This window comes from Phycodurus eques, chromosome 7 (genome assembly GCF_024500275.1).
Source record: "Phycodurus eques isolate BA_2022a chromosome 7, UOR_Pequ_1.1, whole genome shotgun sequence".
Lineage (NCBI taxonomy): Eukaryota > Metazoa > Chordata > Actinopteri > Syngnathiformes > Syngnathidae > Phycodurus > Phycodurus eques.
The window spans coordinates 5810793-5825183 of NC_084531.1; the positions used below are offsets into that span (position 1 = coordinate 5810793).

Genomic DNA, 14391 nt, shown 5'->3' on the forward strand with positions numbered 1-14391 from the left:
GTTTAAGCAGACTTTTTAATCAGGGTCTTTGGTAACACTTGTTTCAAAAATATGTAAATCATTTGACAGAAAAAAATAATATGGCATCCATCCTGGTACTGCCCACCATCAGCACAACTTTGGCAATTACCAGCAGACAATTATTTACATTGATAACCTCACTGTCTGTTGTTGTTGGCCTAAATTAGCGCTGCTATTAATATCATCCACATTAATGACTCATTAATTTTGTATCTTACATGATGATGCTGCTACCGGTAGACATTTTTCTGCCGCCGGGTCAAGGTTAAGACGTGTGTAGAAAGTATCATCAATCATGTTGATCAGTTTCGCTGACCGTGTGTCCCTCATTCATCACTCTGATGGGTTTCACTGGCCGTGTGGCTGCAAGTCGCCGTCAGGGCCGGAGGCAATTAATAACCCCTTCTGAAAGAATTAATGAGTTAACATGCTCCACTCTCCTGCTGTTCCTGTGACAGATGCTAACATTCAGCAGCTAGTCACCCTCGCTAATCCCCACTACCAACCAGTGGCTCAGGTTGGTGGGTGTGATTGTTGTATGTTATCCATCTGTGTCGAAATAGTCCATACTTCCAAGATCTAGTACAATTGGTTAAACGCAGATGGGAATTGCCGCTGGAGGATAAACAAAACACTTTTGGAACAGGAGTCTCACCTGCTATCCACCTGCAGAAAAACGAGTAGAAGAGTCACAAAGACACAGAAGAATATGGCATAAAGTCAGCTTGAATAGAGAGTGGTGAATTCTCAAGAGCAGAGGCTTTCCTTGCCCTCGAGTCGTGAAAGCCGATCGCGACATCTTTTGAAAGAGCAGCTTTGTGTGAAGATGCTTCTGACTACCTTTCTGAATAGCGTTCATTGTCTGTTATAACTAAAAAACAGTGAATAGGTTTTCAACACCCAAAAGAAGATGAATCGTGGTCATGAAGAAAGAATGTAAACACTGCAGTTTCAACTTAATTCTCTTTTTATCATAACAGAGGCAATTGCTGTGCTTTGCAAAACAGGTTACGGAATGTCACGTGCTGGGTAATATATTCCTGAGTTTGATCGTTGCATGAGTTTTCTCTCACATTTCCAATCCCTGGTGTATTGAATACTTTGTTGTGTAGGCAGGAGAAAAGTTTGCCTCTACTTTGCATGCAGGCCACTCATCTCGGGCTTCAGTGGGTGAGTGTGTAGGTTGACATTTCATTTTTTCATGCATCAATGTTCAAAGCGTGCTGTGTAGGCTGGTGCCATAAAGGAAAATTTAGCTGGGTTATGTAGTTGACTTGTTTGTCTATTGCTATCATTGTCTTTTTCTTTGTCTTTCTTGTCCATGCACCATTTTCATCAAATTATTCTTCTCCTCATGCAGTGCAATTCATTACAAGCAGAAGCCCCCCCTATCACATGGACAAAACTACTCATTAAATACCACAAACCAAGGGCCCCCCTTTCTACCAAATGTGCTTTATTTTACAAACAACTGGGATGTGGATGTGATGGGAGAAAGCCTGACAAAAGAGAAAAGATGAGGAGTGAAAAGGCTTCTAGGAGAGAAAGGGGAAAGCATGTGATGTCCCACACTATGAGGCATTCCATCTTTTGCCTTTTCAGAATAGAGTAAGTCACCAGTCTTTTGTCTGCCTTTGATCTCTCAGTTTAGGGATTTAGCACCTGACAAACCATCTATATCTAAAAGCAATCCTGCAGAGATAAATCATAAAGGAGAGAAATATATATATTGAGAAAGTTAGACAATGTCTGAGCCAAAAGGTTTTATTTTGAAAACATGTTTTTGATTTCGAGAGCTGTATGTCAAGGCTTGATGGTGATCTGTTTGTTCAGATTTATAAAAAAAAATAAAATGAAAAAAATTGCATAATGAGATTGTTGTTGAGCGTTTGTATTTGTGCTTGTGTATAGCTTTGTCACATTGGCTCATACAGTAATAAATCCATCGGCTCTTTGGGGGGATTCTTCTTTAAAGCCAGAGTTTTTTTTTAGACCACCCACTGCTGCGGTTCTTTTTCCTGACACACGCGCCCTCTCCTAATAGAAAGCAAATTCCCCATCTTTACTTGGACGTCAAGCTTTCTCCTTCCTCCACTGTTCCTTTCTGCAGGGCAGCCACTGTTGTAAACAAACTTTCATATGTTGACATCATATTTTTAAACACATTTTAAAATATACAGGACTTAGAAAACACAGAAACATGATGCCAAGACAAGTCCGATGGCAAACAGATTTGGAAGTTGGGCAACGTATTCTCAAATAGCCAGTGGGGATTCAAGGATCAGCCTGGGATTGCTTAATTGAAGAGCAGAAAACTCATCAACCATGCACAGTTTGAGGCATCCTGCTCTAAAACTTTGTCATTTTAAAGAGGCTCAGACCAGAAGACTGTGAAGCATGTCAATTAACTCTCTCTCCAGATTTTAGCTGAGGGGCACCATCTCAAATAGCTGATTGACCCAGCTCTCAACTCAAGACACTTTTCTGGTCAGCGCACATGTACAAGCTCTGAAAGCAGCTATGGCTTTTGTCACCTGAAGCGGTCACAACCCCTGAAACAAACCACAAATCCAAAGTGCCCTTATAGCTGAAGCTAGTGTTGGAGCCTGGGCGTTAAGATAGCTAGATAACACAAAGCACCTCCTGACTAATCTCTCCTCTTTTTTGCAACTGTGAAGAAAATAAATTTCAGCTTCATGCACCCCTGCAGGCCCTAATCAAAGACGCCCTCAGCTAAGCGTTAGCAGGGATTTACTCCTGATGAACTGAGTGGGTTCATTCCAAAGAAAGCCTCAGCAGGTAGCAGCTAGCCCAGCTCACCATGCTATGCTAATCCAGCAGCTGGAGAGGAGAAGCAGCCCAATAGAGACTTTATTGCGCCTTCAAGAGAGGGATTTCCCACTATTTTATTGGGTTAGTGGATTTCCTCTTCTATTTTTGTCCACAGCAATGTCAGTTGGTTGGTGGAATGTGCGTTTATAGTCTAGTGCATGAGCATAGGCACCATTTCCAGGGAAGGCAGTAAAAAGTTGGAAAGTGACTGTTGGTTTGTATTAAGTACTTGTTGGGTACCACTACACATGTGTAGCAATTTGATTTCACTTATTCTGCCGACTAGGTTGTCATCATTTGTTAGTCAGATGGATTACCAAAAACTGATTTCTTCAAAACATTTTGGGGGGAGGAGCATGGGCTAAAGATGAACTCATTACAATTTGGTGTAGATCCTGATCTAGATTTAGGCCAGTGGTGGCTCAGTCTGTAAGTACTTGGCTTTGGGACCACAGGATCGCGATTTGAATCTCACTGGGGGCGAAAAGAGTTTGCAGTTACGTGTTGGAGCGATGCTATTCAACAAACCACCCCCAGACAGATGTACAATCAATGATCAATTTACCCAAATCTAAACCAGCAATCTTATTTTCTCAATACCTTCACACATGGCAGCCTCCTAGATCGACAGGTTATTTGGTCCAATCGCTGTTGTGACCGTCTGTGCTGCACCTTTCAGAGACTTGGTCCTTTGTCCGCCTACTCTGGTACAGCACTCGGGTGAAATATAAGCTCGGTGGACTGCCACGGAACATTACACAAACCAAAATGGATGGATGGAGAAACTCCTTGAAAGAAGAGCCCTCCCCCAATCAAAATGTCACTGAAGAGAAAGGGGAGCACTGTCGCCAAAAGGAGTGTTACTTGGCTAACCATTTCAGATGGAGGTGTGTGCGTGCATCTGCGCGTGTACGTGTGTGTCCGTGCGTGTGTATGTGTGTGTGTGTTTGTGTGTGTGTTAGGCCTGCAGTCTGAAAACTGACTAATCGCAAGAATTGACAATACTTATGAATATATTTTAATGTCATAAGATCAAAATAGCATAATCAGATAATCTTTTCCTCTGCTTAATAACAACCAACATATGTGGAGTCAAGTGCAATGCAATAGCAACTGTTGCAGCACAGGTCACTCTGAGTGTCTTTTTAAAATATTTTATCCTTATTTGCTGATCTTCTCACTTTAAAGGTCCCGTATTTTGTCTATTTAGACCTTCGTAGAGTGACTCTCTAACATGGACTGAGTATAAAAGTGTCAATTTCATTTCAAAAACCAACTTGGTTTTGTCATACGAGTGTACAGCAAAGGTCCCTCTGACAGCTACTTCTGTTAGAACCAGTTTTTTATCTGCTTTGTCCATATTTGGGTAAGCCTGCCCCCTTTCCTCTGATTGGTTGCTTCTGTGTAGAAGACCCACTTGTGAGAGCACACATGTTTGTTGTGTTGACAGCGCTGGCTCGGGAGCGGAGAGGTAGACGGAAATATTCGCTAGTGACATAGATAAGCTTGAAAAATTCAAATGACCTGATTTCAAACCTCTCGACAGAAAAATGTCTGGAACTCAGAAATGCATGGATGATTTTAATTCGTATTTTACATTTTTACTAAGGCACCATAGAGACAATATTACATTCTAAATACTAGAAAAAGTTGGTTTGGCAAAATATGTCCCCTTTAACAATTGGTTCCTGTTCTCATTTGCAGATTTGCATAGCTCGCCTTGCTATTGAACTAACTATATCCATCCTCTTGTCTTTCGATGACGTTTGCTCTTCTTAGAGGCAAAATTACCGCATACCATTGATCACATCTAACCAAAAACATTCTGCTCTTTCTCTTTTAGCCTGTAAGATTGGTTACTACCGTGCCCTGGCCACTGATGGTGGCTGTTCCAAGTGTCCACTCCATAGCTACTCTGTCAGGGAGGGCTCCACCTCCTGTGCTTGCGACAAGGGATATTTCCGCTCTGAAACGGACCCGGCATCCATGCCCTGCACCCGTAAGTACATAAAATAAATTCCGGTAAAACCTGCAAATGTTGACAAAAACCATGAAACAAGTACAGTGGGTCTAAAGGTATACACACAAATACTGCTTTTGCCACAGTAATGAATTATCCAATGCAATGTTAACCTGGGCCAGCCGTTCACACAAAGTCTACACACAGAACGCTTGCGTGGGCTGTTTTAGATGTATTTTGATTTCAGGTTGAATTTAGTGATCAGTCACAGTACTCGGCATCCAAATTGGGTACAAACTGATACATTCGATATTCGTTTTTCCGCAGTCATTGCAAAACGGAAGATGAGTGTGAGAGAGAAAGACAAATAGAGAGCAAAGTCCAATAAATCCCTTCTTGTCCCTCTCTGGGTCTTCATTTTTTTTGATCCAGCAGCATGAGTCAGTTATTCTATTATTCCATGCCAAACTCACAATGATTGGTGTAACAAATACTACCGAGAATCATGCATTCTCCTGATACTCCCTTCTGAGGACTGGTACTTGGAGTTCATTTTAGTCGAAATTTCCTAAGAAAAAGTAAGAACGCACAAAACAAAAGGGCCTTTTCCCTTACTCCACAGGAAATAACAGCAATTTTGCTTCCATGTGACAGGTGTTTATGTCTGACTGAGTATGTGTCATAAAGCAATTTTTACCAACCAAAACATCTGTTAAGTTGCTTTGCTCATAGCTGGCTCACCATTAGGCCCAAATAAACTGTCAAGTTCATGTGGATTCATCAGTCAGCTCAACGGTTTATTGGATCAGACAAGACGCAGATTCCTAGACTCTCTAAGCTGAAACAAAGCCAAACGGTTAAATCATACCCTTAGAGTTTGATAAATATGTGATCAAACAATGCTTGATTTGTGAAATATTTTTCTAACAAAGAAGTGTTGGAAATTTTTGTATTAGCCAGATTGGCAGTTTTTAATAGTCCAATTAAACATTTGAATAGCAGAGAACATGGAGTTACGCCCAAAGTCATCCATACCTTACCACATTTGGAGTTAATGTGATTTATTCACATTTGGGTGTACTATTTTAAATGTGTTTAATACAAATACATAAATACACCAATATATTTGGTTTCAATTACTGTACAAATATCAATATAATTATATCCCAATGTAGGTTAATAAAATCCAAAGTCCTCCAAAGCCAATTATGTGGCATCACTTACACTAAGTTGCTGGCTGACATCGTCCCAATTGTCCTGTTAGTCAGTGTGGCATTCAACTGTGGCTGCTGCAAGCGACAGCTGCCACAGCTCATTAGTTGGTTTCTTTTATTGGACCGTGCATCGCAATCTTCTGCGTTCCAAACTGCAACTGACCTTTGGCCCCCGCTTCGTCTGCCGCTCAACATTTGATCTTTGAACCATCTAGCCATCGTTTGTCATCTGCTCTTTTCCTTCCTTGTGCATTTTGTTTTCACTTCTCAACCCGATGGTCAGGCTGTGTAATTATAGCTGTCACTCATGCTCCCCTCTATAGCCCACAATTTGGTGTCTTCCTCTCAACACCCACTCAGAAACATTTTGAATAGTTTTATTTTTTTTCTGGTGTTCAAACTGTACTAAATAAATAAATAAATAAATAAATAAATAAATCATTGATTGTTTCTTTTCCAGCATTTGTGTGTTCTGTATTGTCTCACTGCATTCCTGCTGCTTTTTCTTTTTTTTTTGAAGCATTTTAGTATTGTGCTGTCCAAGGGAAACAAATTTAAATGTATGCTGTTTTTTTCCTTTTATTGATGAGACTCTTTCTTGACATCCATGGGAAATGTAACAAGATAACAAGAAACAATAATGTTTCCTTTTTGTATCAGTCATCGCTCCAAAAACAAGATCGGGTTACTTTTGAGAATTGTAACAGGTAGAGGACATCTCTGAAGTAAAATGTAAAGCTTAGGCAAGATTGAGCCACATTATGTTCCAGGGAGAGTAGCCCGTGATTGCAATGCTTATATACAGTATACGGTACATACTTTTATAAAACTACACATACAATCAGCACAGGGCGGTAATGAAGGCAGTGGACAGACACCCATGGGAGTTGATTTCTCGGCTGCTTGCTGGTTACAAGGAGGGGGTGTTCTACAATTTGGGGTTTCTTTTGGCCGGTGATGTGTTTCTCAGATTTGTCCCAGTTTTCTTAGCGGTGGTTTGACTTAGAGGAATGCAGATGGAATCGGGAAGACCAGAGATGGGCATTGAATATATCCCAAATGGCGTTTGATGCTCAGGCCAATTTTGCCTGCCCTCTACCTTGGACCTGCACAACAATTAGCTAACAAATGCTGATAGGAAGAGACAGGAGGATAAAAGGTAGACGAAAAAGAGAGGTGTGGGCATGTGAAGGGAGACGTTAAAGAGTAAAAATGAGAAAGACAGATGAAGTATGGCCTGACAGGAAAGAACAAACTAATGCTTAGAGCAAATTGCCTGCCCATAAATGGATGGAAAGGGGAGGAGGGGCAAGCTTTAAGTTTAAACTATATTTTGGAGAAACTTTTGGATGTGTGACTATGCATGTTAAGGCCTTATTGACTGGATGTTCATGCAAAGTCCCATTTCCCTCTCCACACACTCTCTTGGGATTAATTACACACTGTCACTCACAGCCAGCAGCTCTCCCACTCACCCTTGCTCCCATTGGTGCATTCTTGGAGAGCAACAGGTGTAGTTGGTTGAAATAGCATTGAAAAGCAGTGACGTGTGAAGCAAGAACCGCCACACATCTGTCTACTTGAAAAGTTGGTCATAATGTTCAGTTTTGACTAGAGTAGTGTCAACCAAAATAATTGTGCGTTTGTGTTTAAAAACAGATGGGTAGTGAAATGATGGCACACTTTTACGTATAGAATTGGACAGTGTGGTTAGTTGAGCCTAACAAGCTGACAAAGGTGCTATTATAATCACAGTAGTGTGTAGGCACTTCATTTAGAAACCGTATCTGTAACTCCTGCAGATGAAAAGTGGATGAAGAGAAAATAAAAGGGGTATCTGGAGGGTGAGAGGGCAGGACTTTATTGTAATTTTCTTTAATAAGAATTGGTTGCTATTTTGTTGGTGCTGAAGGCTTATAATAAGATCATGTACTCAGTCGTACTTTGCACTTTCACGCATGCCATTAATTTCTATCTCTTTCCTCCAAGCATGGTCCGACCATACTAATCAATTTCCAAATCCTTACTTCACAGCATACCCCATCCTCCTCTACATTTGCTTAACTTTGTAAACGTTTTAAGTGCAAATACATGCACACCCAGTCCACAGACATTTCCAAATGCACCATGGGTAAACCTGCTCTTCCAAGTCTTGTAATTCAGCAATATTTGTGCAGACATACACCCTCTCAGGGCATTTACAGTCTTCCCCTCTCTGTGTCTCAGTGACATCTTTCATTGTCATTGTGCTCCTCTAAAAATAACACATAATTAATTTCCTTTGCAAAATGATTAGTCTGCCAACTGACTAGATTTCATATTTCAGCGTGCATCGATCCCCCCCAGCACGCTCGCCGGCGCTTCATTAGTCAGAAGGAAAATGGAGAGAGGGCAGGGAGAGTAAAGTCAATTACTGAATCTTATGTTTGAAAGCAACACGCAAAAAACGCATTCATTAAAGTAGAGCTGACATGTAAATTGAAATTGATGATGAGGGGAGTCTGTGTCACATCTGCATTGCCTCTTGCATAAAAAAGCAGAGCTTGTAGACTTAAGATCAAAGCAGTTGTGGTGGTGGTGGGGTTGGGATGCTTAATAACAAGGTCCAACACAAACGTGCTCTGCAGTTATTGTTGGCAGCTATAAAGGCAGTCTGTTAGATACAGACTGGCTTTTTGCTGTCTGCCGCTGATTTGACACATGAAAAAAAATCTGTTGGTTGATTGACTTTCCGTTAGGATGCACAGGTGAAATTGGAACCTCGCATGTTTTGATAGACTGAGCATTAAAAGGCAATTTAAGAAGCTTCAGCTCTAATATAGACTCACTCGCTCACGATATTAAGTACACCTGTATGTGATGTAACACTGTCTAAACAGTCCTGTGTTTTTACTGTGATTAAAGTGTGCAATTTGAATTTGCTGAAGGTGTTACAATAACATTAGTTACACAAAATATTAGAAACACTTCTCAGTATGATACTATGCATTTTATCTCACAATCAATCCAATTATATAAATATAGGTACCTTTATTACAAATTGGCAGGCTGATTTATTACCAAAGAGATATTCCCCAGTTGTTAGCACAAGCAATTTGCTGTAATCTTGATTCAGGAAATATAAAATTTAGGGTTATAAGAATAATGTCTTCTTCTCCACTCTAACCTCATCACAAGGACATTTTAGTGGAACTTGGTACCTGCTTAGAATTTACCCCAGCCTGGTTTGTTCTAACCATCAACTTTTCCATTATTCTCTGTAGGGCCTCCAACAGCGCCTCTCCACCTCATCTCCAATGTGAATGAGACCTCTGTCAATCTTGAATGGACCGCGCCAAGGAGCTCAGGAGGACGCCAGGATCTAACGTACAACGTAGTGTGTAAACGCTGTGGGCCCGATGGGCGACGGTGTCAGCCTTGCGGCAACGCCATCCACTTTAGCCCCCAGCAGCTGAGTCTGAAGGGAACCAGAGTGTCCATCAACGAGCTCCAGGCCCACACTAACTACACCTTCGAGGTGTGGGCAGTAAATGGCGTCTCCCCACAGAGCCCCGGGCCAGAACAGGCGGTGTCTGTGACCGTCACCACCAACCAGGCCGGTAAGCTAATCAGACATGGTTTGATTGAGTTTGTGGGAGGTGAGCTTGAGGGAAGTGTTGTATTAATGGAAGTAAGATGATGCTTCAGCCTGCTGCTTTTGGATGCTGCATCTTCCGTAAGTTCAATGTAAGGTCAACATGTACAGTATAAACAAAGGTTTTCCCATAGGCAGCCAGTATTGTTTCGACTAAATCCTTAGAAAATTAATAAAATATTATGTCACCCGCAACGGACAGTGATAACACTGATTTACTGAGTGACCAGTGTAGTGTTTGTAGATTCAATGACATATTTGCAAAATTGAAATACAAATGCATCAAGGAAGGTCAGTAAACGGCTGACGTTAAAATAGGAGAACGTACATTTGTTTGAAAACATTTCACATGTCAGAGTAGAGATCAAAGATTGTCCTACTAAATTTCTACATGTGTGTAGCTCTTTCTGCTGAGGAAGTGCTGCAAAATCTTCCCAAGATGTCTTATTTCTACTCAAAACTAAACAGGTTACTGGTGCACTTAAAATAAGACTCAACACCTAAAAAGTCACTTGTTTCAAGATCATTTTGAAACAAGCAGAATGAAAATTTAGTGGAGTATAAGAAAATAATTCTTATTACAATGACAAATGTATCTACTTATTGCAAGTGACATTTTGCTTGAAACAAATGAAAATGGTCTAAAAACCAATTACTTTGTTGGTGATGAGTTTTATTTTAAGTGTAATCTAATTAGTTTTGATGAGTAATAAGACAAATATTCTTGGTAAGATTTTGAGTTTTTGCAGTGTACCATTGTGTTGATTTGTGTGCACAGAAGGGGAGATTGGTAACTATGTAACATATGTGTTCGTCCGTTGACAAAACATTATTATTAAAGGTGGGAATAATTTGGGTGACAGCTGGATGATGTGGAGGATGACGGATTCCTTTCAGTGTGAAATTATTTTCTTTAATATTTCTCACGGGTTTTGCATAATTATGCATGTGAAGCCTAGGAAGAGACAAGTGGCAATGTGCTATTTTTAGAGCTGGAGCTAATGGATTAGATGAGCTATGTTGATCCACTGAGGCGTCATTATAAATGCTGATCGAAATTGTTTGTGTAATTATTAAAGCATAATATGTCCATGAATGCAACATCTTCTCTTGAGTTCGAGAAGAGCCCTGTAGGCCCAAGGATGCATCCAAACCCTCCCGTTGTTTTGCCATTCAGCCATTTTGTAACTGGTTATTGTGCAAATGGATTTTATGACCCCGGTGCTTTCTCGTCATCCCTCCCTGCTCTCCACCACTTAAAGCTGATCATTACTTGGATCTCCTTTACTGCTTTGCTCTTGGGTGGCAAGCTAAGTGCCCTTTTTGTGTCACTTTTTATCACTAATTTCTATCCCTGGGAAAAGTGAATGTCTTGAATGCTGTTTGGACCGGCAATTTGAGGACACAGAGGCTTGATTTATCAGATGGGGTCAGGAAAATAGAGATGAATGGCTGTGCTGCCTGTGGGAGCGTTGAGAGCGCTGCCAGACAGCCATGTGTAGGAGCTGTAATGGAGTGCACCCCGGAGTCAAGGCCGCGGGTTTGCAATAGCATGAAAGGGTGGTCGCACTGGCGCACAGTTGCACAAAACAGTCCAAAAAGTGCACACCCACACATGGAATTGGACTGAGTGACGTCCCTCTGTGATTTAAGTAGACAAATCTGCAGGCTACAGGTTTTACGATACAGATGTTGCCTTTGGCTTGTCCCCGGTGCATGTTTCCCAACTGTTCCATAAGGATTATTTAGAAGGTACTTGTAGCGTGAAGTGTGTGTATGTCTGAACGGATGTGAAAAGTGAGATATAGACACTGTTTATACATTAAGAGACCATCCACATTTGCCCCTCAAACAATGTTGCCTGTGTGTCCATGTCTCTTTTAGTATATGTATGTGCCTGTGCTGGTGCCTGTGTGTGTGTATTAAAGAGGATATCTCTAGAATGATTGGATTTCTTTCTGCTAATGCTCTGTAGAGGCTTTGGAATCTCTGGTTTCAGCCTCTAGTAATAGAGCTCGTCATCTGTGGCTGTCCCTTTCCCCGTGCTGCCTCCCTTCATCCAGACACGGTGGATTACGCATTTATTATGATAGATTTATTAGGATTTATAACTGCTGTGGAAAAGACAGCCCAGCCTCTGCTGCCTCCCCATTAAAGTTTGAATTTCAGGGGCAAAGGAAGAGGTGAGGGAGGCAGCTTGGAACGAAGGAACACTTGTGGATTTCTGACTACGAGGAAAAGTAATATAGGTGTTTCAGAGAACCACGCCAAAGGAAAATTAACACATTAGCACTGTTGATTGCATGTGCATGATTCTGTGACTAAACGTGTGTGTGTGTGTGTGTGTGTGTGTGTGTGCGTGTGTGTACGACCCAGTCAGATTCTTCGATTCCAGTGGCATAAATCAGTGGGAGTGTAACCCCATCACCCGAACTGCAAGAGGAGTGGGAGGCGTGGGGGGGTTCGGTTGTTGGGGGGGCGACAAACTTTGAACTGACCCCTGGCTGTAAAGCGAAGTGTTTTCCCCCCTTTATGGTTTCAAACACTTTGTGTGTGTGTATTATGACACGGAGAGAGAGAAACAAAAAAAATCTAAAATCTAAAATGAAGGTGTTTATGTCTCGATAATAAATTCTTGGCAACCTTATGTGAATTAGAGCATGAGAAAGTGTCTGTGTGGGGGGCTTGCCTGTCAGCGAACCAGCGTGTAAATTTCCATCTTGCTGGCAAAACGGACATGTGCAAATGTGTTTGTGGAGATGGAAGCAGCCGTTACATGGGGTGGGAAAGGATCTTGTAAGCAGAAGCCATTTTCTTAACACTGTGAAATATAGCTCCCTCCCCAGCTTTTTTTCCCTTGGTGACACCAAAACTGAGGGACGCCAATCTGGCAGCCAGACTTCAATCTGGCAACCACATGTGCTACCCAGCAGCTCTCGTTTTTAATGTCAAACTGTAGTCGAAGGCATATTTGCACAACAGCTCGTGCCGACCACATATGCTCCACACAGCACAAATAGTGAACGATTAAAATGGCTGCAAAGTCAAACTCTCAACAAACTGTGTTTTATGTAGAGACAATTTATGACAAATGCAAACGCATCAAGAATGTCACCTGTAATTGATCATTATAGGTAGTCTAAGTAGTCTTAGCATGTCTGCCCCGATTTTTGCCTCACATCAAGTTTCTCTATTCAGGAAAGGCATGTTTGGTTATATGGTTGAACGATATTTAAAATTTGTCCATATATTGGCTTTCTTTTTCTTTTCTTTCTCCTTTTAATCGTTCTCCAGTACATCATGAAACACAGCCTTTTTGGATCACCTCTTTTGTGTCAGGGGTGTTTGTAACCTTGCGGTCTCATGGAAAGAAATCGCAGGAGGGACCACTCAAATGTCCACTCATCTTCATCCTCACATTAGTTGAGGGAGAAATAAAAATGCAACAAGAGAAGCAGAACACAATTAAGTCACAATATCTGTCATCTTTGGAGAAAAGATGGATGTGTGGATTACGAGAGTGGAACGAAGGTCAGTGAACCCTCTGTTTTTTTTTTCTTTCGTAGCTGGAGTGTCCTCTCTCAGTCCCAAGGGGGGCTTCAAATTGGCTCTCTCCGGCTGGGCAAGATTGATCGAGAGATACAAATGGCTGCCGTCTAATTGTTTAACAGAGATGCAACACATTAGGCCAACACAACCTTGGGTTAATCCATTTACCAAGAGATGTCTGCAATCCCATACCTCTTCATCTCCATCTCAGATCCTACCAGTCCCACTGAAAATGCCCCCTCCTGCTTCTATGTCGCCTGCCTGAAATTCAATCCCAGGCTGGTGCTTAAATTCCAGGCCTGTTTGAACTCAATCTGCAGCTAAAAGCAGGGTTTTGTTAGCGTAAGCTTAAATACTCAGCTCCCTGGGGCTCATGGTCAAAGTGATGAGAATGTATATAATGTCATAGATAATCCAATCGTGATCGGTGGATGGTGAACCCCTCATTAATCACTCCACTGTAATGTTTTAAAAGACAGACATTAGGAAGGGTACAGTGTCGCTGAGGAGCACAGGTCCCAAAAAGTATTCTCTGTAAAACTTTAAGGTCTTATTAAAGGACAGCAAAGTTGGTTGGTCAAAAGTGTCTAAATGTGTCCAAGATTCTTAGGTTTCCACAGAAACTATTCTACACATGGAGTACAGCAACTTTTCTTCTCTACTCATGTATTTTCCTTTGTAGCATTGGGTATGTACAGTGGATATGGAAAGTCTATACACGACTGTTAAAATGCAAAAAAAATAAAATGCAAAAAAAATAAAGAATGAGACCAAGATAAGTAAATTCTTTTTTTTTTACCATATTTTCAAAGTGGTGAAATAAAAATTAACTGAGATAATGTGGTCGCACAAGTGTGCACACCCTGTTATAACCAGCAATGTTGCTGTGTTCACAATTCACCAGTCCCATTCAAACTCATGGTAAATGTGATTTAACACACACCTGCCCAGAGATGGGAGTAAGTCACATATGTGCAAGTCACAAGCAAGTCTCAAGTCATAACCTTCAAGTCTTAAGTAAGTCACAAGTCTCTGCGGGGGAAAAAATTATATATTGGAGTGGTAATAAAATGTTTTGGTTTTTTTCATAAATCATAACACAAAAAAAGTATTCACACCTTATACAAGTTAAATGAACAACAACTGAGATCATGATCGATTTAATTTATTGCACCAAATTG

General features: G+C 41.1%; 1 protein-coding gene across 3 annotated transcripts in view; it reads left to right on the plus strand.

Annotated features, from left to right (window-relative positions):
* LOC133404842 (ephrin type-A receptor 4-A-like) overlaps positions 1-14391 on the plus strand; it is a 54024-nt gene that overhangs the window by 18188 nt on the left and 21445 nt on the right. For all 3 annotated transcript variants that reach the window (XM_061681232.1, XM_061681233.1, XM_061681234.1), the window contains exons 4-5: positions 4697-4852; positions 9291-9626. In XM_061681232.1, the coding sequence (XP_061537216.1) occupies positions 4697-4852; positions 9291-9626 (492 nt within the window). The remainder of the gene's footprint in view (positions 1-4696; positions 4853-9290; positions 9627-14391) is intronic.